The sequence below is a fragment of the Myiozetetes cayanensis genome, unplaced genomic scaffold (genome assembly GCF_022539395.1).
Source record: "Myiozetetes cayanensis isolate MyiCay16 unplaced genomic scaffold, myiCay2020 scf2-11, whole genome shotgun sequence".
NCBI lineage: Eukaryota > Metazoa > Chordata > Aves > Passeriformes > Tyrannidae > Myiozetetes > Myiozetetes cayanensis.
Genome location: NW_026087411.1, coordinates 85,378,907 through 85,401,795, shown reverse-complemented (window position 1 = coordinate 85,401,795; position 22,889 = coordinate 85,378,907). Strand labels below are relative to the sequence as shown.

Genomic DNA, 22,889 nt, shown 5'->3' with positions numbered 1-22,889 from the left:
TAGGCTATGTCCCCACTCATTAAAACCTTTTATTACTAGAACATTACTTCCAATTATTCAGTTTCTCCTCAAGGCAGTGTAAGGCAGTTACCCAATGTATTTGAGCTGGAGGATGAGTCCCTTGGCAGAGCAAGGTTGCGTGGTAGCTGGACAATGGCAGGGGAGGCCAGCTGGCCCCACGGCCTTGTACTGCTGTCTGTCCAGACAACAGACCCCATGGACGACTGAGGAAATAATTTTATTTCTTTTAAGTTTGTGGGCTGGGATTTTAGCTGGATGGAGAACAGAGTTCTGAAGGAAAAGAACAAATTTGCATCATACCAAAGTAGCAGCAGTACTGAACACTGGTTTATCATTATTTTTGACATTCCAGAGGCAGCAGAGGCAGCCCCCACCTCTGTCAGTCCCGCAGCCTCCACTGACAAAAAAAATCCTGAAACGTAAATCCATGTTATTAAACTTATTTGCTGCTCCATTCTCAAAGCTTTGCCTCGGGTCCCCTCACACCAGCCACCCTGGGGACCAGCAGGGGCACAGCCAGCTCACATTTTACACCACAGCAGTGGATGAACCTTATAGACACACAGACACCTCCAAAATGCTGTTCCAGAGGGGGACAACATCTAAAGGCACAATATCAGAAGAGTATAGCCCTGTCTGCTAAATGTTGATCATTACAGGACTGTCAGCATCAGCAAGGATTAAGTTGTACCTTCTGACCCTTTGATAAATGCTTCTCTACTTTGTGTATGATCAGACCTTGATCAATTCTTTTCTTCAGACTCCTTTCCCCATATGAAAATTGTATCCCAAATGTAAGTGGAGGCTTTTCTATTTAAAGAAATAAGAAATTAGATTGATTTAATTTGAAAAATATACTCTTGAGAAGGCTGAATGCCAAAGTCTTTATAGTATACAACAACTGTATTTAATTTCAAGATTTGCTTTCATTTGTGAATTGAGTTAAGAGATGTTTAGACTATACTTAATTGGGAGGAGCTGTTGACTCCCTCAAAGGCAGGGAGGCCCTGCAGAGAGACCTTGAGGAATTAGAGGACTGGGCAATCACCAACCATAGGAAGTTCAACAAGGGAAAGTGCTGGATTCTGCACCTGGAATGGGGCAACCCTGGATGTACATGCAGACTGGGAATGAGATGCTGGAAAGCAGTGCCATGGAAAGAGACTTGGGGGTCCTGTTTGATGACAAGTTGAATGTGAGTCAGCAGTGCTCCGGTAGCCAGGAGGGCCAACTTGTCCTGGGGGGCATCAGGCAAAGCATCGCCAGCCAGTCGAGGGAGGGGATTGTCCTGCTCTGCTCTGCACTGGGGCAGCCTCACCTTGAATATTGGTGCAGTTTTGGGAACTGCAATGTAAGAAAGACATTAAGGTATCAGAGATTGTCCAAAGGAGGACAACAAAGATGGTGAAGGGCCTTGAGGGGAAGCCGTATGAGGAGTCGCTGAGGTAACTTGGTCTGATCAGCCTGGAGGAGACTGAGGGGAGACCTCATTGCAGTTACAACTTCCTTGTGAGGGGAAGAGAAGGGGTCACCAGTGATAGGGCCTCAGGAAATAGCCTGAAGTTGTGTCAGGTTAGGTTTAGGTTGGATATTAGAAAGAGGTTCTTTGCCCAGAGGGTGGTTGTGCACTGGAACCCCAGGGAAGTGGTCACAGCACCAAGCCTGTCTGAGTTCAAGAAACATTTGAACAACAGTCTTGGGTACATGGTGTGATTCTTGGGGTGTCCTGTGCATGGCCAGGAGTGGGACTTCACTGATCCTTGTAGATTCCTTCCAACTTAGCATATTCTGTGACTCTGTGATCCCACTCGAGTCCAGTGCCTATGCTACAGGAGTGCCCTTGGTGTTTACACAGAAACCAGAGTCTGAATTGAAGTACATTTCTCCAAAAAATTCATTCAAAGTAGAAAATATTTCCACAAAAAGATTGTTTTCAACAAATTGCCAAAAACTTGTCTCTGCCTAAAAACTGTCTATTACTACTAAAGCAGAGTATGCATTTCAGATGCAATGGATGATTTAAAAACAAAACTATTTTTATTATATCTGTTCTATTCACAGAAACTTTGGGGAGAGTTGTTCAGAATAAGTCCACATATAGGTAAGACCCCAGAGCCAGGTAACAAAAAAGCCAACGTTCCTTCTTGAAAAAGTGAAGCTCTCTCCCCTGCTCACTCTCAATGTCTCAGTTCAAATTGTCTTCAGAAGAGCAGACACTGAAAAACACCTTAGATTGCTAAGCCATGCGAACTAGCCCTACTGGTGATAGCCATATGCATCTGTCCATCTTTCTGGTCAATCTGAAGAGAAATTAAACTGGACAGACCTGTGAAGTTTGTTTAAAGTTCAGCACAGGAGCTTGGACGGGAAGGCTTTGAGGAAGCAGAGCCCAGTCTCCTGCCACTGTCCTGCCAGGATCTCACTCTGCACAAGCCTCAGAGCATGCAGTCTGTGACTCACTCTCACATCCTGCAGAACTAATTGCTGGTTTAGTACCAGCCAAAAAAGCCTGCAAAGGCCTCACCAAAAATCTTTGCACAGCACAGGAATCTTGACTCAGATGCACTGAAGCAAAATCCTTACTTCCTCTGCTTCACTAGACACAAATACAGACTAGACAGAGAGGAAAGGGAGTAAAACCAGCCTAATACTGCCTCAGATGATTCCAGCAACATCAAATATATCAAAAGAACAGCATTATCTACTAAAAAAGGAAAAAAACCCCACAGCCAAAACACAAAAAACCCCACCCCCAAACCCACTCTCCATAGCAATCAAGAAATCGTTGAGAACTTTTATGCACCTGAAATCCACATATATTTTTCAGATTGCACAAACTGGGAGATGATGACAGCATCAACTACCTTTCCTCTCATTTCAGACTAGGATGCATAACAGAAATGGCATTTTTGTTAAAATACTCAAAGTAAGACTTGTTTTTAAAATTAAGTTGCAGACCACAATCTGAAGTGGAAGTTCTATATTCCTTTATAGTTACCTTACTTGCTGTAAAAAATGTATTTGGCATATATTCAGACATCATTTGAACCTGCTGAAATACTCAAACAAACCAAATCCAGGTACACATATTTTCAAGTACTAAGCAACATTTTTAATCTTCCACCACCACATTTTCATAGATTTGCCCTTACGTACATACAAAAGCCTTACATTTGCCCCGGAACGACCTTAAAACAACTCAGTTCAAGTCTCTGAGCCAGACCTCCTTCTTTTTTTCTGCCAAGAACCTAGAGTTTCTTTTCTGGCTGCCAATAATTATTCTGTTCCTGTAGACAAAGACATAAATCCACGCTATTGTCCATTTAGATTTGTCTTTAGAAATTCTTTGGACATTTCAGGGGAAAACTTTCCATTCAGTTTGTCTCTGGAGTTTCCTGTACTGACAATTCAGACATCAATTTGTCTTTAACAGTCTTCATTTTTTATCCTTTTTCTTCCCTACTTAGAAAAGCTCAGCAGTTCATAGAAAGATCTTCCAAGATATTTTCCATCAAACTTCTTTTGTCCTCTGAGTTTCAGTCCTCCTCCTCTCCTCTCCTATCCTAACCAAGCCATAGGATATGGCAAGTTCACATAGCTCTAACCAGACCTCCAAACTTAAGGACAGCAAGGTCTCACTGCAGAGCATTTGGGATAACAGATTCTCCCATCTCTGCAGGAGAGAAAAACATTTAAGTATAGTTGAAAACACACTGTCAGAATGAAGACTGCCATTGGAAATATCAAAAAATAGATCTTTGTTAGCCATAGAGCTTGTCTCCCAAGATACAGAATCACCAAGCTCCCCTCAGACTAGTTACCTGCTGGGAGTTTTAGAGCATGCAAACTTCAAGGCTGATCACAAAAAACAGATGATATTTCTCACTTTCAACAGAGAAAGTAGGTAATAAATACCTTCTGGACAGTACTTTCCTGAGTTAGAGGGGAGGCACTACAGTGGTCATTAGAAGGGCTAGGGTCCCCAGACTGACACAGACTTCTAGCCATGAACATAAGTAGCTGTGGGACTTTTAATGAGTGTCACAACTTCAGGGAAGAACAGACAAGTTTGGTCACTCCTGTTTTTACAACTCTGTATGCTGTGACACACACCTACTCTGAGTGGCAAGAGACGACTACTGGTTTTGCCATTTCTAATTTCAAAAGCTGTACGCTATGCACAATTACCCCAAGGCAATAAAACATGATCTATTTCAATTTTGATTTTAACTGCTCTTCCATGCAGGCAGCACAAAGCATATTGTAGCTTTTCATCAATTAGAATCAGAGGATCGTTGAATTATTTAGGTTGGAAAGGAACTTTAGGATCATCAAGTCCAACCATAAACATAACGCTGCCAAGTTCACCACTAAACCATGTCTCTACGTGCCACATCTACACATCTTTTAATACCTTACATTAAATTGCACACAGTCAAGCTTCAAGATTTTAATTAGTAGCTCCATTAATATCTATGCAGTGAGTATGGTCACTGGCAAGAAAAAAAATCTACCACCATGCATATTTCATCTGTACTTTGTGAACTAAGCACAATCCAGTGGCATCCCAATATCCTTCAACAACTACTTGCATGTTAGGCAATTTGCACAAAGTTCAACTACTTAATAAGTTCATAGCTATACCGAGCCATCTATTTCTAGTTAAGAAACAGAACACGACTTTCACAGATCCTGAAATTATTTCATTTGTCAACATCAACCTATTCCTTGCCCATCACAGCTGAGTTATTTTAGCAGCACTATTTTCAGAACACCTGAGCCAGCAGATGCTTTAGGCTATACAGAAACAACTCGAGAAGTGCAGCCTTCAAATGATGGAAAGCCCAGAAATCCTTGGTTGGTGACAATGCTCAGTGTATTTCTCCTGAACTAAATAATAAACAAAGGTCAGCTGAACAATCCTATAGCCTAAGAATATACCCAGGTTCTCAAAGCAGAGTGAGGATGGCTTGAAGCTGATTTTCATGCTGGTAGAGCTGGGCAGCTCTCAATAACTTGTCAGCCTGGGTACAGCTGTATAAACTGTGGGCTGCCCTGCAAGCACATGCTTAAGACCACCAGCAGAAGTTCTGTATGCCTACTCAGCATCCATGGATGGCATCACAACAGAAGCACCAGGAGGAGCTCTCAGCAGCCTTTAGAATAACCCAGAGCATCCTTTCCGCTCCCCCAGCAACACAAGCGAGCTGAGCAATCTAAATCACAGTGAAAGGCTGGAACACAAGGAGACAAACTACCTTGTGATGGTACGACTTTGGGAAATATGCTCCATTGCAATGAGACTGATGAACAACACAGGTATCTGCCTTTACAGAGGAAGTGTCATTTTTTTAACATTGAAAAAAGCAGAGAGTCTGTCCAAAGCCAGGAATAGAGCCTAGCTCTCCACAGGATTATTTTAATAACAGCACCAAGGCAGCAACCAAAAATTCCCTATTAACTGCAGGAACAAAACTGGACAGCATTGCAAACATAAGGTTACGCAACACAGCCTCACTCTTTCTCCTTTGAAGAGTTAAATAAGGTGCAATTTAGCTATCATATTACACTACATAAAATACGTAAGCCCTCAGCTTTGCAATTGTAGTCTGCACTGCTTAGTTGAAGTTTGCTTATTATATAAAGTGTTTGCTACAAAAGCCTATTTCCATTTAATTCATGCTAACATTCTTAAAACCAAAGGTCAAAAACAAGGAAACAAAAGCTTAACTGTAGTCAAGTAGGTCTTGGATGGAGCCCAGAGCTGATGAGAAGCGAAAGCTTCACATGAGAGTAACAGTAGCTTCAGTGTTTGCATTCTGTTTAATTAAACATGCTTTTTAAAAGAATCAGTTTACATTAAAAATTTTTAAAAACAAAACCTAATTTTGAATAAAACCCGAATCAAACAAAGTGTTTGCTCAGATTTTAAGTTAATGTATTTTTAAACTGTACAAAATGTTTGTTTGCATACAAATGAATATTTATACTGCAGATGTTTCACACCTGTTTGCATTTTGCAGGACAGTTGCCTTTACATGTTTTTATCTCAATCACAGCACAGAGAAAATTCAAATCTAGCACTCCCTCTCCCATTTTAGGGGAATTAGGACTGAATTCCACATAATATGGTTTTCTCTTCCTTTTTCATTTAAAGCAAACTCTTATTTCTTTTTTCAATTTAGGTATAGGTCTTCAAAGTAGAATAGCTTGTCATAGACTTTTGAATTCTCCTGTACTAAATTAGAATCAGTGACAGTGAGATTTACTGCATAAAACAACTTGACTTTTGTATGAGTATTAAGGAAAATCACTGCTCTCTTTCACTGCATCTACAAGGAAGTGTTTACACTTAAAATCAACAGTATATTACTTTTCATTCTTTGGATGACAAGTCAGTGATCACTTGTCCCCCTTTACCCCTCCTTTCCCTCACCAGCAGCTCTTTGAAACATTTAATAAAACATTTTTCTAATATTTCACTTGCAAAACCTCAAGGTTGCAATCTCTGTACAAGTAACAGCTCTGCCCAAGGACTCCCATGCGTTTATTTCTTCCCACAGTTGCTCCCTCTATTAGCAAAACTCAATGTTCAGCAATTACCACCACATAATCAAAAATATAGCTGAAAAAAAACCCAAACCAAAAACAAAGAAGGGGGAAAAAAAATCTGCTTCATCTCTGTGTTAAGAGTTTAGAGGAAGAAAACCACAATACCTAAATTCAAGTTTAGATATAAGGAAACATGATAACAAGAACTATCCTCTTCTTCCTCATAACAAAAAAATAATAGAAACACAATCACTGTATCATGTTGAGCTTAACATGCAAGAATAATATTGTTGTGGGTGGTGCCAAGAATCACTTGGAACAAGTCATTCTTGCATCTTGGCAGAATCGCCCTTCAAGAAAAAAAAAAAAAAAAAGAACATGCCTACAATCAGTGACTTCCCACAGATGACTTGCTATGGTAGCTAACCAGATTACCTGTCCATGGACCCAAGCCAAAGCTCATTACTGGCAACAGGCTTTTGAAACAGCCCTATTATGGTTTTTTCCACAATGGAAAAGCTCTATATTTAATTGATAGACTGAAAATAATCTTAAACTCTTTCAAGTCTAAGTTTAACCAGAGAAAAGGACATAATGTTTGTCTCTGGCTTGGCAAGTGACACCTGGGGGAAAAAACCCCTGTGATATAGAAATAATGCAATTTATACAGTGCTTAGTATGGTGCAAGTACGTCAGAGGAACCTTTAAATTAAAGGTCTGGACATAGCAAAGTACCTGGTTGCTCCCTATTACCAAAACAATTTAGTTACTAGACTTTACAAACAAATCTTTTGAAGAGAAGCATAAATAGTGTTCAAAAAAACCACATTTTAGTTAAAACAATTTTATCTGAATTTATTTTAGCTCCATGCTTGCAACTGTGTTCGGACAACATCAACAGAATAATTTAATATCAAATAAAATAGAAAAAGATTAAAAATCCTGTAATTTCACCCTTTTATTGTTTTAGGATTACCTAATCTACTGAAGACAAACTCTGTTTTTCCTCTTCAGGAAAGCAGCCACATTTGAAGGAACTAGCATTTTCAGTAGCATTTCAGACCACAGCACAGTGGTGGAGTAAGCCATTACTCAGCTGATCCACAGAAAAGCTGTTTCTCTTACTAGTTTTCAGTGGGGTCACGCCACTGAATTAGCCTGCAACTTAAACAAACATTAATGTCAGCACAAGGGCAGGAAAGTGTGGCCAAGGAAGAATGTACAAGAAAAACTCCAACAGTCCCGACTTAGACTGATGAAACTGAAGATGGAATTTCACTATTAAATGCAGAAGTAAGTAACACTAAGTATAGAGTAGTTTCTTCAATTTACACAAAATAATGATTCCAAACCCAAAGCAAACCTAAATAAAAATAATATACAAAACTACATCTCAAAAATTCAGGAAGTTCTCTTTCAGGAGGGTGTCTTTCCTTCACAGCATAGTCTACAGTCAGTATTGTCATGCAGTGGAGGATGTAATTGTGCTCCATCACTCTCAGAAATATCTCTCTGCCAAGTGAACCATGTGCATTAGGAAATGCTACCCTCTATCGTTTGACTAGTCTGAAAAGCTAATGTTTCCTTAAAATGATCATTTTAAGAGGCTAACTTTGCTTTTCTTAGAAATTACTATAGAAATCATGACTTAAACCCCTCCAAACCTGAAAAGCTGGTGTTTGTTACTACACAGCCAGACCTGACCTTCTTTTTACTTATCAGCTTAGTCCTTGGCTACAGCACTCCAACGGGCCCTGTGACTCTGGCTTCCCCTCCAATTCCCTCTTCCAAAAGGAAGGCAAGCCAGAAACTGAAAAATAATTATTGCTTCAAATAACTGACTTTTTTTTAGTTCTGCATAACAGTTTGCATTTTTTGAATTCTTTTTTGTCCATTTTGTATAAGTACTACTTCAAATCCTTACTTGATCATTTACCATTCTCCTGTCGTCTTTCCATTACCATCCCTTTCCAAACCCTGATAATTAAACTCTTGTAAGAGCCCTTATTTAGAAAATTTTTATATTTAAAAATCTTTTCTAAAAAGCTGAAGCAGCAGGATCTGAAGACATAAGAATGCTATTGCAAAAGAAACAGAAGGTGATCTTTGAATTCAACTGTATTACGAAAAATTTCTTAAAGAGTCTAAAAGGTATAGTCCTCCCCAATAAATAAGTAAAAAAGATAAGAGGGGAACAATATTTTTCAGCCAAAGTCACTGCTTAAGAAAAGCTGCAAAACTAACTTTATGAGTATTTAGACTATGCCAGCAGGATATTAGATTTAAAAGGAAATTTTTTCCAGCTTATTCTACATTTAAACTGGGAAGTTCCACTTGGCTAACAGCAAATAGAATGAAAGAAACACAAGGAAGAGGAAGATTGCCAGGACAAAGTACAAAGAATAATACAGAATAATAATGCAGGCCAAGTGGCAGAGAACAGCAAGTGGAAAACATAAGGTAAATACCTTTGTATCTTTAATTAAGTTAATTTAGAGTTAATGTTGGCACCTGAATTTCTTGGAAAAGAAACTGACATTTGAAGTCCCCTAGAACTTTTTTGCCTTCTAACCTCTGTTTCTAGCTCTTGTGGATAGAAAATGAGAATGGAGTGAATTTTAGAAACAAGAACCAATCTTTTAAGGATGATTTTGACTAAATACACTACTGATGTGTATACCTGAGGATGTCCACACTGTGACTTTTATGTACCACCACCTATAAACAAACAGTGTTACAGGTCTGTTTTAATCACTGCTTAAGAATGAAAGTATTGTAATGCATTATTGCTACTATTTAAGTTTCCCTCAAACCAGCAGAGCAGCCAAAGCACATCATAAGGCCCTTCTGACCTCGGTCAGAACACAAGACACTGATGACATGACATAATGCCATAATTCATTTACTGACACCATAATGTAAAGTATGAAATACAGGTTGTCAGAAATACAATCAAAACAGAGCTCACAATATTTCATCATTGCCCTCTGGACGATTTCCAAGGCAGGAAGAGTAAACAGCCTTCTCCCAGCTTTCTTAGTTTCCACAGCTGAGAGTGTAGGATGTTTACAATACCTGTCACTCAGAGCTCTGGAAAACAGACCAAATGTCAGCAGATCTCATACTGACTCCTTCACTGACTGCTGGAAACATGCAGATGTCAAGTAACAGGAAGAAAAAATCCATATCCATGACTATGGTATACCATATGAATCCAAATCAGTGTTGAATCCTTTGTGAAAAAATTGGAACGTCTAAGAAAGAAGTTCAAAATAAAGCTGAGCTTCAACATCTCCAGAGGACAGCCAGTGTTATTGCCATTGTAGTGCAAGGCTTACTGCCAGTTCACTCCCAAGTACTCTTGAATGTCTTGAAGTTGTGCCTGCAGAAAACAGAGAATTCACCATTTTAATGAGTGCACACAGAAAATCTAACAAACAAGCAGAAAAACGGTCTTTGCATTCCACAAGTAAAACCCATAATTTAATTTCCAAAGGACTTCAAGCTTTTAACACAATTTAAAAGCAGTACCTTAAAGTGCTTGCTCACAGGAGTGCCTACAATATCTAGCGTATTTTTAATTATCAGAAGAATGATGGTTCTGGGACACTTTTGAATACTATGAGGAAAAGAATACTTTTAAAGACACAGCTTGTTAAATTGAAGAGCTTGATTAAATAACAACATATGACTGTTAACAGCAGTTTAGGTAGGTTTGAGACTGTATTTTCCTCTCAGAAAATGATTAAATATTCAGTTTCCTTAAATGCATCACGTCTAAGGGAAAAAACAAACAAAATAAAAAAGAAACAACAACCAAACAATAAAAACAAACAAAACCAACCAAAAAAACAAAAAAACCACAAAACAAACAAACAAACAAAAACCACACAAAAAAACAACAGGAAAGAGGGAACTATGTAACTGCACACCCCACTTGACCATGCATAAGAAGGACTAGAGATCTGTAGGAGCCTGAAAAGTTGAAATAAATCTTAAGGTAGAGCTCATGTTCACCTCCTAGTCTACTAGAAAATAATATGGACTTCAAGGGCAAAGGTGGCTAAAATTGAAAGAATCAAAAGTTTTATTTCTCCAGCTGTCTGTCTTCAATAAATCATCTCTCTGGTCAGCAGTTAAACAACCTATTCTAGTTCTGCACTAAGAAGATCCATTTCTCCTAACACACTGCACCAATTTTACATGTCGATGGGGTCCATGGGTTGGATCTCTCTAAGGCACACAATAGAAGAGGAAAATCCCAGTCTTTAATCAAGCAGTCACACCAGTCAGAGTGCCAGGTAACTGCAAGAAACAGAAAAGACTCGTGTTGGCTCAAAAAAGAATCCAGCAGTAGAAACAAGAGAATAAAGTGCAGGAAGAAAATGATAGAGCTGCTCTTTCAGAAAAGAAAAAGGCATAAATCTCAGAATAACCCAGGTGTGAACACATCTCAGGAAGTCACCTAGTTCCAGGCCTGTTGGAGGCAAGGCCAGTTTTGAAATCCCACATGAACTGCAGCTAGACACCTTACATTGCTCATTCAAGGTTTTGCAGCTTAAGTATGATTTGCAGAAGGCACTTCAGCACTTTAAAAAAGAAAGTCAAAATAATGTGGTAGTCCCTGACTGAATTTACCATAGCACTCTCAATCTTTAGCTGACAGGCATCTGATATTTCTATTGCTAACAGATCCTATTTTGATCCTCTAATGGCTATGATGAATTTTTTTATATTACATTATCAATCACAATATCATCTTGATGTGCATCTTTTATTACTCTTGGTTAGAAAATCTATTTACTATATATTTTTCCTGTACAATTCAAATTTCAGGGCTTAAAATCAGACAGTTGACTTGGAAAATATTAACCTATGTTAGACTCTAACACTAAAACAGTTTTTCCCAGTTTAATAAATGGAAAATAATGTAAACAAAAAATTACCCCTCTCCCAATAATCCAGTATGTCCTAAAGAAAAAAAAACCAAAACACCAACTATGCAAATTCAGAAAGCATAGGTATTGTATTTGCTAAAAAGTAAGTAGCAGGAAAAAACCCACAAACTGTCAGCTTCGGGTTTTTTTCTGCAGCAGGAAAAAAATTCTGTTTTCAAAATAAGCCTGTGAACTATTGAAGCTGTTGGCCTCATATCCAAGAAAATTTATGAGAGCCAGTGCAGTAACAGGCAACATACTGTCAGCACACAAAAGAAAGAAGAGCTGTCAAGGCAAATGATACAGTGACAGGGAAATAAACGCATGAAAGAAAAACAATCTGGAAATTCAGATTAAAAAAATCAGAATAAAAGCTAAGCCATGTATTACGGTCTCACAGAATCATAGAATCCCAAACTTTTTTGCAACTGATTATATATTCTTCAGCTCCAGCATTTAAATGAATGACACAAGTGACATGAGACTTTAAAAGTCAGTTTTACATATGTATTTCAGAGGTGCTTCTGAAAGGTGCACCAGACAGTCATAACTTCAAACAATTTAAGGAAATTTTCCGGCAAGAACTTCATTTATACTCAACACAGTAATTCCTATTCTGAAGGGCCTACAGTCAAAACGAGCAACAGGAGAACATGACAGCAATTAAATGATGACTTTAAGCACACATTCACTCTATTTCTACTGCTTCTCTACTGACTGCCTTCGACTTCCAAATCGTTTGAGGTGACTGCTTTCTTTTACTAGTATTGATGAAGCCAAAGACGCGTCTAAGGTGACATACGTGGGGAGGGGTAAGCAGTTACATACGTCACACCTCTTTGCCAAAATAGATGCCTACCACTTGCTAGGCACAGTTCCTCATCTGTGTCTAGGCATCCAGACAGCAGCCACCCGCCTGCCTCAGCTTTCATTGCAAAGCATGTACTTCTGCAGGTGTCTGACAAGAGATAAAGCTTTCGATTTGCCAGCAAGTCCTGCACAAAGTTGGGCTAAAATCCTGCAGCTGAAGGATCTAAGGGCAGGCACTACCTGCACAGGCAGCCACACAGGTGATCACAATCTCATCAAAGCTATCACAGCAGTAAAGATTTTTTTTGAAGATTTTTTTAAAGATTTTTTTTGCTGCTGCAAAAAAAGCTATCTCTCCCAGACTTCCAAGAGGCAAGGTGTTAGTGATACAGTTATCTACCCAATCTTAAAACCTGCTCTCCCTCTCTTGGCTTCACTGTCCTACACTTGAGGGATATGACTGTAAAATATAGTACAGAGAGTTATGAAAGAAGCAAATGCTAAAAGAATGTAGTGCAACAACAAAACCTAGCAACCCCAAAATCCAACTGAAGCACTGCCCTGCCATCACCTGGAAAGAATGGATTATGAATTGCCCAATAAATGCCACACTATAAAGAGACTGCATTTGTTCATTCACTTTTATTTCACAAGGAGGCACAAAAGAGAGGGACTGAAAACCTATTCTCTTCCCTTTTTATCAAGTTGGATATTTAATTTCTTGTAATGAAAAGAAGTTGGGTGCCAACATAGGCAAATTACTCACTGCTCACTTTACAGAATATTTATTATAGTCTGAACCACTCAATTATATCACTCAACAACAAATGACCAAAAAAAAGAAAAATAACCCTGTTTGTAAATAGGGAGAAAATTATATATGTTGTGAGGTCTAACACCTTTACAGCCTTGTCAGATGAGCTGACATTGTGCTAGTTTCTGTGACCTGTGGCCTCTGAAACAGCTAATCTTTCTGCTACCTCTGCATCAGACACACTATTAAAATTGGGGAAAGTATTACTGAACATTATGGATATTATGCCATCAGTAAAACTAATGAGGCACTATTTACATACCAAGCCCTCTTACTCTGCCTTTTACAAAAGTTCAAAACAGTCTCCAAAAGCTTCTTCAACATCTATAACGCACAGGGAAGGTAAATCTACCTACAAAGAAACTACCTCATCCACCTGCAGTGACCTACTTGAGGGGCAAAATACTTGTGTTGAATGCCCCTTCTGAATACAGACAGTTTAAAAAGCAGCAGGCCCAGTGAAGACTGCAATGTATTTAAAACTCTTCCTTCATTGCCTGGTGGAGTCCTGGAGTAAAGACTGTGTCATCTTAACATTTGGAGATATTCCCAAATTACCTCTTTCACTGAAAGCCACTCCTCTAGAGCAGATAGTAATATCCATAGTAAACAGCCAGGCCAGTTTGAAGTAAGAATTGAGATTTGGACTTGGGAGGAGGAGGCAAAGTGGCAGGTATCCTTCAAGCTTAGCTAGATTTCCTTTCATGTGTCTTCATTGTGTGGTAGCGGTGAAGACTGAAAAACTGTCACTTCTGCTGCTCTCCTTGTACACAAAGCAGCCTTTGCCTCAAAATTGCCAAGTTTACCTTCTCACCTGCCTGCTCCTGGAAGAGTATACAGCTTCAGTAAAAACTTTTGGTCCAACTTTCTCCAAAAAACCCTGGCATGGTTCTAAGACTACTTCAAGCCCATTATGACGAATTCTGGCTTTTCCCATCCTGAACATTCTGTGTTCCATTGTGGAAACAATGGAATGTAAAGAGAATCTGGGAATGTAAAGAGGAACACCAGGGTCACTGTCTGATGGGGAACACTTAAAAACGGAGGTGAATCTTGGTGTTATCCTTTAGCAACTGCATCTGCAGAGCTTCAAAGAAAGAAACCTATCCCACTCATTTTCTTCATGAGCCTTGCAGCTCTTTGAAGGGAGGGGAGAAAAAATACTAAAGTTTTCTTTTTCATGTAACTGCTATAACACAAACACAAGAAAAAAAAATCTGAAATCAAAGTCAGTATACGTTTAAACTGGGTAGAAGAGAGATTAGTTTCAATAATTTTAAACCTTTTTTCCCCTGAGAGTCAGAAGCAACACAGTGGGAGAAGAACAGCCACAACATAGAAGCCGCAAAATACAGTGGAATAGATCAAAATACAAAAGCAAGCAGATTCTAGACACCTTTGAATGAAGAGCATTTCAAATTCCATATAAATACATAAACTGCCACCAGATGTCAGTACAGCCTAGAGAATTACTAGTTCCACCCTCTACTCAAGGCTGATAAAGGTATTTATTTAACATCTCCCACAACTGTCCAGGTACACAAATCCAGCCCTGCCACCAGTCCTGAATGGAAACAGCCACATGAAATAGGAATTCTCCCTTTCATATCGAGAAGCAGACCCGGGGGCCTGACATATGATCTCATTTGCATGTTATCAACATGAAATAAAAAACAAACAACAAAGCTGTAAGAACAGCCATAAATTTCTACTGTTGCAGGACATCAAGAACCAGCTCGATACTAAATCTCTAAGGAAGGTTCAGTGCCTTCCTTCCTCATGCTTGTCAGACTAACTATGGCATTCATCTTGGCCCCACACATTCCCATTCCCTCTGTTTCCAAATAGCTTTAGATAGCTCCTTAGATTATGCTGCAAAGTGTCAGGCAATATTTAGCAGTGAGGTTGCTAAGCTAAATAAAGCTTTTCTGCAAAACAAGCATTACCATGTCTGTCCTTGTGCTACAGCAGAGGCTCCCTCCACCTTCTCCCCATCTCTGATTTTTCGCAAGAATTGCAAAGGAAAGTGTCTCCAAAGCATCCTCAGATGATGTGATTTTGCTTTGAAACTTCTAACAGCACCCTTTATCTCACTTCTTCATGCAAATAAATATAAAAATCTAAAATGTTTTGATAGTAGAAATTATTTTCAGCATAAAAACATTTTTGCTGTTTCATGTCCAAATTCAGTTACACACCTGGCTACTAAAGCTGTTAACTAGAGAAGTTTCACAGGCTACTTAAATAAAGAGCAGAACTTACTTTAGACCATTAATGCACAAATTAAAAACAATCAAAAAAGGAAAGGAACCACTCCCCCATCCCAAACACAATCTATATTACTTAGTTTCAGCAAGAATTTTCAGCTTTGCTAGTTTATAGATTGAGCTTTCTGTCCTACCACAATCAACAAGTCTGTCTTTGAAGCAAAAACATGTATTTAGAGAACACCAGAATTGTAGAAACACCAAAAAAGAACTGTCAAATGATTAAGAAACCTAATTTAAAATCTTTGCTTGACATAGAACCAATGGATGTTGGCAACATCTTGATTCCCATTTTGTGTGAAATATGCAGGTAAGCAAAGCAGTATACATTGACCTATGGACATTTACATTAGGAAAACTGTTTGCAATTCATTTCTTAGTTAAAAGAGTAATGTAAGAAATCATGTTTATAAATTTTAACACCGGCTTTTTGTGCAATCTTACAAAAATCTCTTGTATTTTCTTATCAAATGCAATCAACTCAGTGGTATATTCTTAGGTCCAATGTAAAGAGCTTAAAAAAAAGAATATAATTGAAAAAAAGTGTTAAGTTAAAAACTGTGAACAGAAAATTAATGCTTTAGACAGACAGCTAGGAAGAGAACTTACTGAAATATCTCTGTTGTGCCTTATAGGGTCATTTTAGCACAGATCTGAGGTTTCAGCTTCAGTTTTAAAACAACCACACTCTTAGATTTCCTTTGCACGGTTTCATACCTCAGGTTGAATAAAATTGGAAGAGTAACAGAAGTACAGATACACAGAGGTTTTTTTTGAGCATTTATGTTCTTTTTAACATAGACAGCTGGATAACTTGGGATATTCATATAAAAAGAGAAATAAAAAGCAGAGAGACAGACAGCATCCTGAAAGACTTATCTCCTACAATTTGGAAGGGGATATGGAGTACAAACTACACATAAGTTGAGCAGCAGCAAATACAAAAACCAAAGCTGAAGGACAATGCTTCATGGGAAATCCCCAAACCATTTAAAATGCCATCCAAATTGTGTCCAAAGGAAGAGTGCCTCTAATTTAATATCTAAAATAAGCCCTGAAATCTCCTTTCAATTCAGGTGAGCCACGCAGTATCGGAAGTTTCCCTTGGAGGAATCTACACACTAAAGAGGGAAGGCAAGTTTTGTTGCAAACCAGACTAAGTGCTTAATTAAACATAAAAATTACAAGCGTGTTTCACCTTGCTTTTGAGTTTCATCAGGAAACCTTTCACAATTCCTATTTTGTTCCATACAACTGCAGGTCTTTGTCAGGTTAAAACAAGAAGAAATTTAGGTGCACTCTCCAAATTGGAATTTTTAATTCATGATCTTGGCTCTAACTGTAACAAAGACCCTTGAGGCTCATAGTTTCTTTCTGTTAAGTTCTCTTCCTCAAATTCTCTACACGTAAACACTTGTTTCTACAACAGTTTTTCTGCAAGTCTATTTTCTCCCACTTTTTTCACATTCAAAACACGCAAAACTCAAACCCAAGTGTCTCACTTTTACACGTGCCACTTGCTCATTCTGAATTCACTATGTCCAGGTGACAAGTACTATTCCAGTCACTACTTAGGAAATCTCAAGAACATTATATCAAGAGTACATGACTCAACAGCCAGCTTGCACACTATGCAAGAATAGGCGGCTCCTTTCCTCTGGGAAATCTAGCTTCTTCAAAATCAAAGTTTTAAGAAGGTAAAGAAGAATTTCAGCTTCTGCAGGAGCAAAATTGCAAAGATGCATTTAGAAGTTACTGAAGAGTTCACATCAGCAGCAAAGTTTGAGTAGAAAGAAGCCTACAGTTACTTCCTATTTAGCACAACCTAATTTCCTAAAATCTTTAAATTAAAAGTTCACCCTTGACTTTCAAAGCGGTTTTTGCATCCTTCTCCATATTACCTGAACTATGTTCAGCTAGCTTCTAACATTTCCTCAACACCCACCAAGCACTTAGCTCTGCTGCTGCATCAACTGCAGCAAATGGCATTCAAGCTGTGAGACTTTGACAAAGGCTGGCATTTCAACAGCTATATGGCAGTATTCAGTGACTATGCAGATGGAGAATGGTGGATGCATCTTTTTTCTTTAATGAAAAAGGTTCTAGATAAAGATGCTTTTAATAAAGGGTAATTGCCAACCTGAAATGCTGTCATTTTTATACAGACAAGTGGAAATGAGGTTTGGCAGAATGTTTGAAACACTTGTACATTCAATTTTTCTTGGTGCTAGTGGTTAAAGAGTTCTATTAAATTCACAGAAAAGAATTAAACAATGCAGAACGCATTTCCTATTGCTAATGGCTTATAGTAACTATAACCACGTTAAAATAGTTTTGTTGGTTCATTTGTTTTTAATGAAAACCCTTTTTCAAGGATTTACAAATAAGTTTAATGAAAAAGTATGCATTATTAGGGAATTTTCATCCTTGAGCTATTTTCCTCACCCTAGATCCCTCAATTCTTCACTAAATACCCAGATTTTCAGTTCATCTCTAAGCACAGTAGTTGCCTTAAATTTCACTTTTCTGCTTTCATCCTAGATCTTCTTCGGGTTAACTTAGCTGACAGTGTTCTTGCCAAAGTCCAAAGATATTTGCACTGTTCCATCCCTGTGTGTTTTGAGTTGTCAATCATCTTTTCTATGACAGTCCAGAACCAGCTCTTTTGTCCTGCTACCCCACTCCTTCCTTCCCTTTCAGAAGATATTCAATCTGTTTTTAAAGTGAAGATCATTAAAAGCTCTTCTGGAGCCCATTCAATCCCTGGAAGGTCTACTTTGCAAATAAAAGAAAAAAAAGCCTGCCCCCATTGTGAACCTAGTCCAGAAAACTGCCTCTACTCCAAATCTGTGTCCAATGGCACACATGCAATCTTTTTTCATCTCTCCATCACTTCAGGAAAAACATGCCTGTCAACTCAAACACATCATTAATACTCACAACTGCACAGACCCAGCCAAACACCTAGTTTTGAAGATTCTCTATGCATAAAATCTAAATTGAAGTCCTTTCAACTGATCCTTATCTTTCCACCTCATCCAAACCTCTTCCAAGTTTGCTTTCACACAATATTCTCCAGTGAAAGAAAGGCAAATATCTTGCTGTGACTGCAGTACATTCAGAAAACTACTGCCAGAAAGAATACTCTAAGAAGTCGTCTCTTTACATACTCACAGGGCTACTTGCCCCTTCAGCTGAATCAAACACCTGCTATTGTCATGGTCAAGGCCCATCAAGGTCTGCAATTATCTTTGCCCTTAGTAAGACATCTTCTCTATCTCCAGTATCACACGAGGTTAATCTGTCACCCATGTTACAGTTTCTGTTAAGCCTCATTTGTGCTTTCTTCTACTTTGTGTCTCAACAGAAATGCAGCTTCTGAGTCCCCAGCCATCCTCACAGTCCTCCTCTTCACAACTGCCTACACTAAAAGATTTAATAAACAAACTTGTGTTACTGGGTTACCAGCTGCACCAACACTGCCTCGCCTGACACTTCAACCATTCATGGGTAGGTTAATCTACATATTTGGATCCAGAACTATTCCAGGGATTTCACAGAAAGCATGGTGCTCGGCACCACAACATGCTGCAGTCACACTGAACATCTGACTGACAACTTATGAAGTCACTTAAACCATTTTAGGCTCAGGCTGACAAATAAGCAACACCAAATAAATACTGGAGAGCAGCAATAGGCATTACTTGAAGTAGCAATGCTGAAATTGAAAAAAAAAATATTTTTTCAGCAATAATTTCATCACTTGGCCATAAAGACTGCAAAAAAACTCATGTGAACGTACCTTCTTTTCTACTAAATAGGCAGTAAACTTAAAACTTCTTTATTAGTATTTCAGTGAGGCTCATCACTATGGCATGTGAGCAACCAAAGAAGATCGAGTTGCTCATCTGTATTAAACAACAGCTGCTGCAGGTTGAAAACAAGTAGGACTTCAGTTTTACAGAAACTCAGCTGAGGTTTCTGTTTGGCAAAGACATGCATTTGAAACAAGGCATGGATCCAGATCCCATTTGATATGGTTCTTCCTGATGCATAGATCTCAGGTAAATTCAATAGCTCCTCTCTCTCCCCTCCACATAACAAAAAGCTTTTCCCTCTGTGTGCTAACAGGATTAAGTGTCACATTTAAATTTTATCAAACTTCACTTTTTCTCACCCCTTCCCTGAATTAGCAGGTTACTGTTGAAGCAGGCAGTGAACACACAGTTTCTCCTACTCATTAACATCACGGACACGCTGTGGCATGTATCCAAGCCCTGTTTTCCTGCAGAGGATATAGCTTCTGTGGATGTGAACAATCTCCAGCAAAAGCTTAACACATCGTCCCATTTCCTCTGTTGGAAGGGAGTCTCCCAACTTTTGCTCAGAACAAACAGAGTCCTGGAGCCAGCCCATGGACAGTGTTTACAGAAACAGCAATGTCACCAATAGAAGAGATTCGGATACTTTGGAACAAAAATAGTCTGAAGGAAAAAAGAAGTAGCAGGATTTTTTTTTTTTTGCATGAAAAAGTAGTAAATTAAGCATTAGTCAAACGTTGATACATTTTTTTTTTAGCTATTTTATATGGAGGCTTCCTTAAAAACCACATCTATTTTACTGTGGTTAAAGTAAATCTTATGCTGAACAAAGGAACTGAAAGGTACCAACTTAGCAACAGTTCTGTATTTCCATCCCCACCTCTCCTCTTGCTGCCTGATTTACACATGTACAAATGAGGGGCCCAAGTAGTGCCAATATAAAAGAACACTTTTTTTGTTGTGGGATTTGTTTTAATTTTTTTAACACTGAAAAACTTAAGCCTGCCCCAACTTTGTGAAAATAGAAAGGGTAGCTGAAGTATTTACAAATGTTCTGCACCATCTGTAATTCTTCATACATGCACTTTGACAACCTGATTTAATTAGTATCAACCTTCCACCACTTAGTATACTGCTAAGTATTAGTCTATTTTTATTTTATTTATTTTAAGGAAGTGGAACAATACAGTGATCATCAAAAATAGTACATCAAAATAGAACACCCTGTACCCCGTACTTAAACAAATAAATACAGAAAATTATAATCCAAGAGGAGGATATATAAATATAAACTCTAAGTTTCAAGAAGTTTATGAGAATTACAACTTTTGAAAACCCAATCCATCTGGTAACTGAAGTGGTTTCAATCTCACAGTTAATAACACAGGAACAGAGCAGAAAGCTGCTCTCAGCATCCATTTTGCCTATGAATCAAACTTACATCATCACATGATCAAGGTATGAGACAAGGCAAGCAGGCATAAGAGGAAAATGCATCACATTTTTTCTTGCCTTTCCTCACTTCCAGTCTACAATCTGCCTGAGGACTATGACAGACACAACTGGTAGGAAGCAAGAGGCAAAGAAGTGTCAGAGACAACGTGAATATCCAGGTTCCATCCAAGAATCAGGAAGGAAGAAACTTGAGGGTCAGCTGCAGAAGATAAGGGCAGAGGCTGGCTCCAGCATAAGACTTTTCTTAAGTAAATGGCTTGGTAATAAAAATAATATTTTTTAAAGTTTCCATGCCTCCTCCCACGTTGAAGCTGCTAAATCTCATCCTGTTGCCCTGTTCAGGGCTGTGAATCATTATGCTAACACGAAATGGTGCTACTCACCTCCAGATCTTCTCTCTGTAAAAAAATTAGCAGGCTACTTCTTACAAAGGAAAGAAACCTTTTCTAGACTCAACCAAATAGTGGACAGAGGCTTCATTTTCTTTCCCGAGGCTTAAAACACCAGGAAAGTTTGGACACAGTATAGGAAAAAAAAAAAAAAAAGAAAATAAATTTTAAATAAATAAATAAAGCAAGCAAGCCAGCAACTGTCTACAGTTTGCCTGTGCCCTTTCTGGCTGAAGATGAGGGTAGACAGCTAGTTATTTCAGATAGACCCCATTCTAACTTCCTGAAATGAAAGTCTGCCAAGTATTAAAGGGAGAAGAAAGGGATGTAAGCAGCTTGTGTACTTCCTTTCTAGAGATATTTTTTACTACCATTGCAATTCTACCATTCTTACTAAGGGAACTGATGTGTTAGGCAGAGTTCTGCAACACGCTTCATTCAATCTCCACTTGCACAGTTAGTCAGAGCACGGTGCTAACAAACACCAAGGCTGTGGGTTCCATCCCTGTATGGGCCCTTCATTTAAGTTCAACTTAAGAGTTGGACTCAATCCTTGTGGGTCCCTTCCAACCCAAAATATTCTGTGACTCTGCAATTTATCACTTCAGAATGATGTTCAATTTTACATCTTATTATTTAAAGTGCCTGGAGGCTTAAAATGAAAGCTGACACAAACCATGGTAAAAGCCTGTAATATATACTAGCCTCCAAGTATTACTGCATTCAGGTATGTTAGTTACTTTTTTGGTCAGCTTAAAGAATCGTTCATCCCACCAGCTGATATTTCTCTCCAAGGAGAAGAAAAATGATTCTACAAATCAATTCCAGCAAATTAGAGTATTAGCAACATGAGGCAAAATGCAATCAAATCAAAGTGATGATTTATTGCTTACAATGAAAACTAGAGAATCTATACCTTCAAATGTTCTTTTCAGTAAGCAACTGATATTCCTTAAGATACTCTGTAAGACAGTTCAAGAAATTCAATGCAAACTATTTCTTAACATGTGATGTATGTCACAACCCTGATTTAGTTCATGATGCAATTTTAGCACATGCTGTTTCTACTCATATACTTCACATGCCAGAACAGATTTGCTGCAGCCACAGAAACATCTTTGGAAAGTTAAAAATTACTTGCTTCTAAGGCAAAAAATCTTTATCTCTATATTACAAGTTGAACTGTATGTGTTTTATTAGCAGCTATTGAATCTCTAGGAGCAAAGATGCCTCACCAGTATCCAAAACAAACAGCAGACACTACAGATGCAGTTAGGAGTGTTGGCTTGTTCTATAGCTTTCATGGAGGAGAATGCACATGACACTACCTTTAAGTCAGTACACCCAGCAAGTGTTGTCTGCCACCAGTTTAGAAAACTTCTCTACAAGAGAAGCATTGACAATGATATGACCAAGTCTAGTCACCCACGTCCTATGACATCAGACAGTAAGTGCCAGAAGCTTGAGTGACTTAAAGCACCAACATCTTTCTTAGAAACATTTTAAATCTGTTCTAGCTATGATGAATGAGTACATTTACATAGTCAAGAGGAGCTGTAGACAATTAGCACTTTTGAACGCAAGGCAAACCACACGTACCTCCAGGTATGTACCCAGGTAGGAATATCTGAGCTTCTGCCCTGCTGTGCGAGCACCTTCACAAACATTAAACATTAAGTTGGCAGTGGAAAAAAGCCACATGTATAACCACAGAAAAGTAGTAGACAGGCTTAGAACTGGGTTCAACTAACACTGCTGCAAGGAAGATTATTTCCATACCTTTATTTTATTCTTGCAACATTTTGTCTGTGTCTTAATCAGAA

General features: G+C 38.5%; 1 protein-coding gene across 2 annotated transcripts in view; it reads right to left on the bottom strand.

Moving 5' to 3' along the window:
* The window catches only part of OGFRL1 (opioid growth factor receptor like 1), an 86,222-nt gene that overhangs the window by 39,829 nt on the left and 23,504 nt on the right, over positions 1–22,889 (bottom strand). For both annotated transcript variants that reach the window (XM_050314710.1, XM_050314711.1), the window contains exon 2: positions 9,779–9,955. In XM_050314710.1, coding sequence (XP_050170667.1) covers positions 9,779–9,865 — 87 coding nt within the window. In that variant the 5' untranslated portion in view covers positions 9,866–9,955. The remainder of the gene's footprint in view (positions 1–9,778; positions 9,956–22,889) is intronic.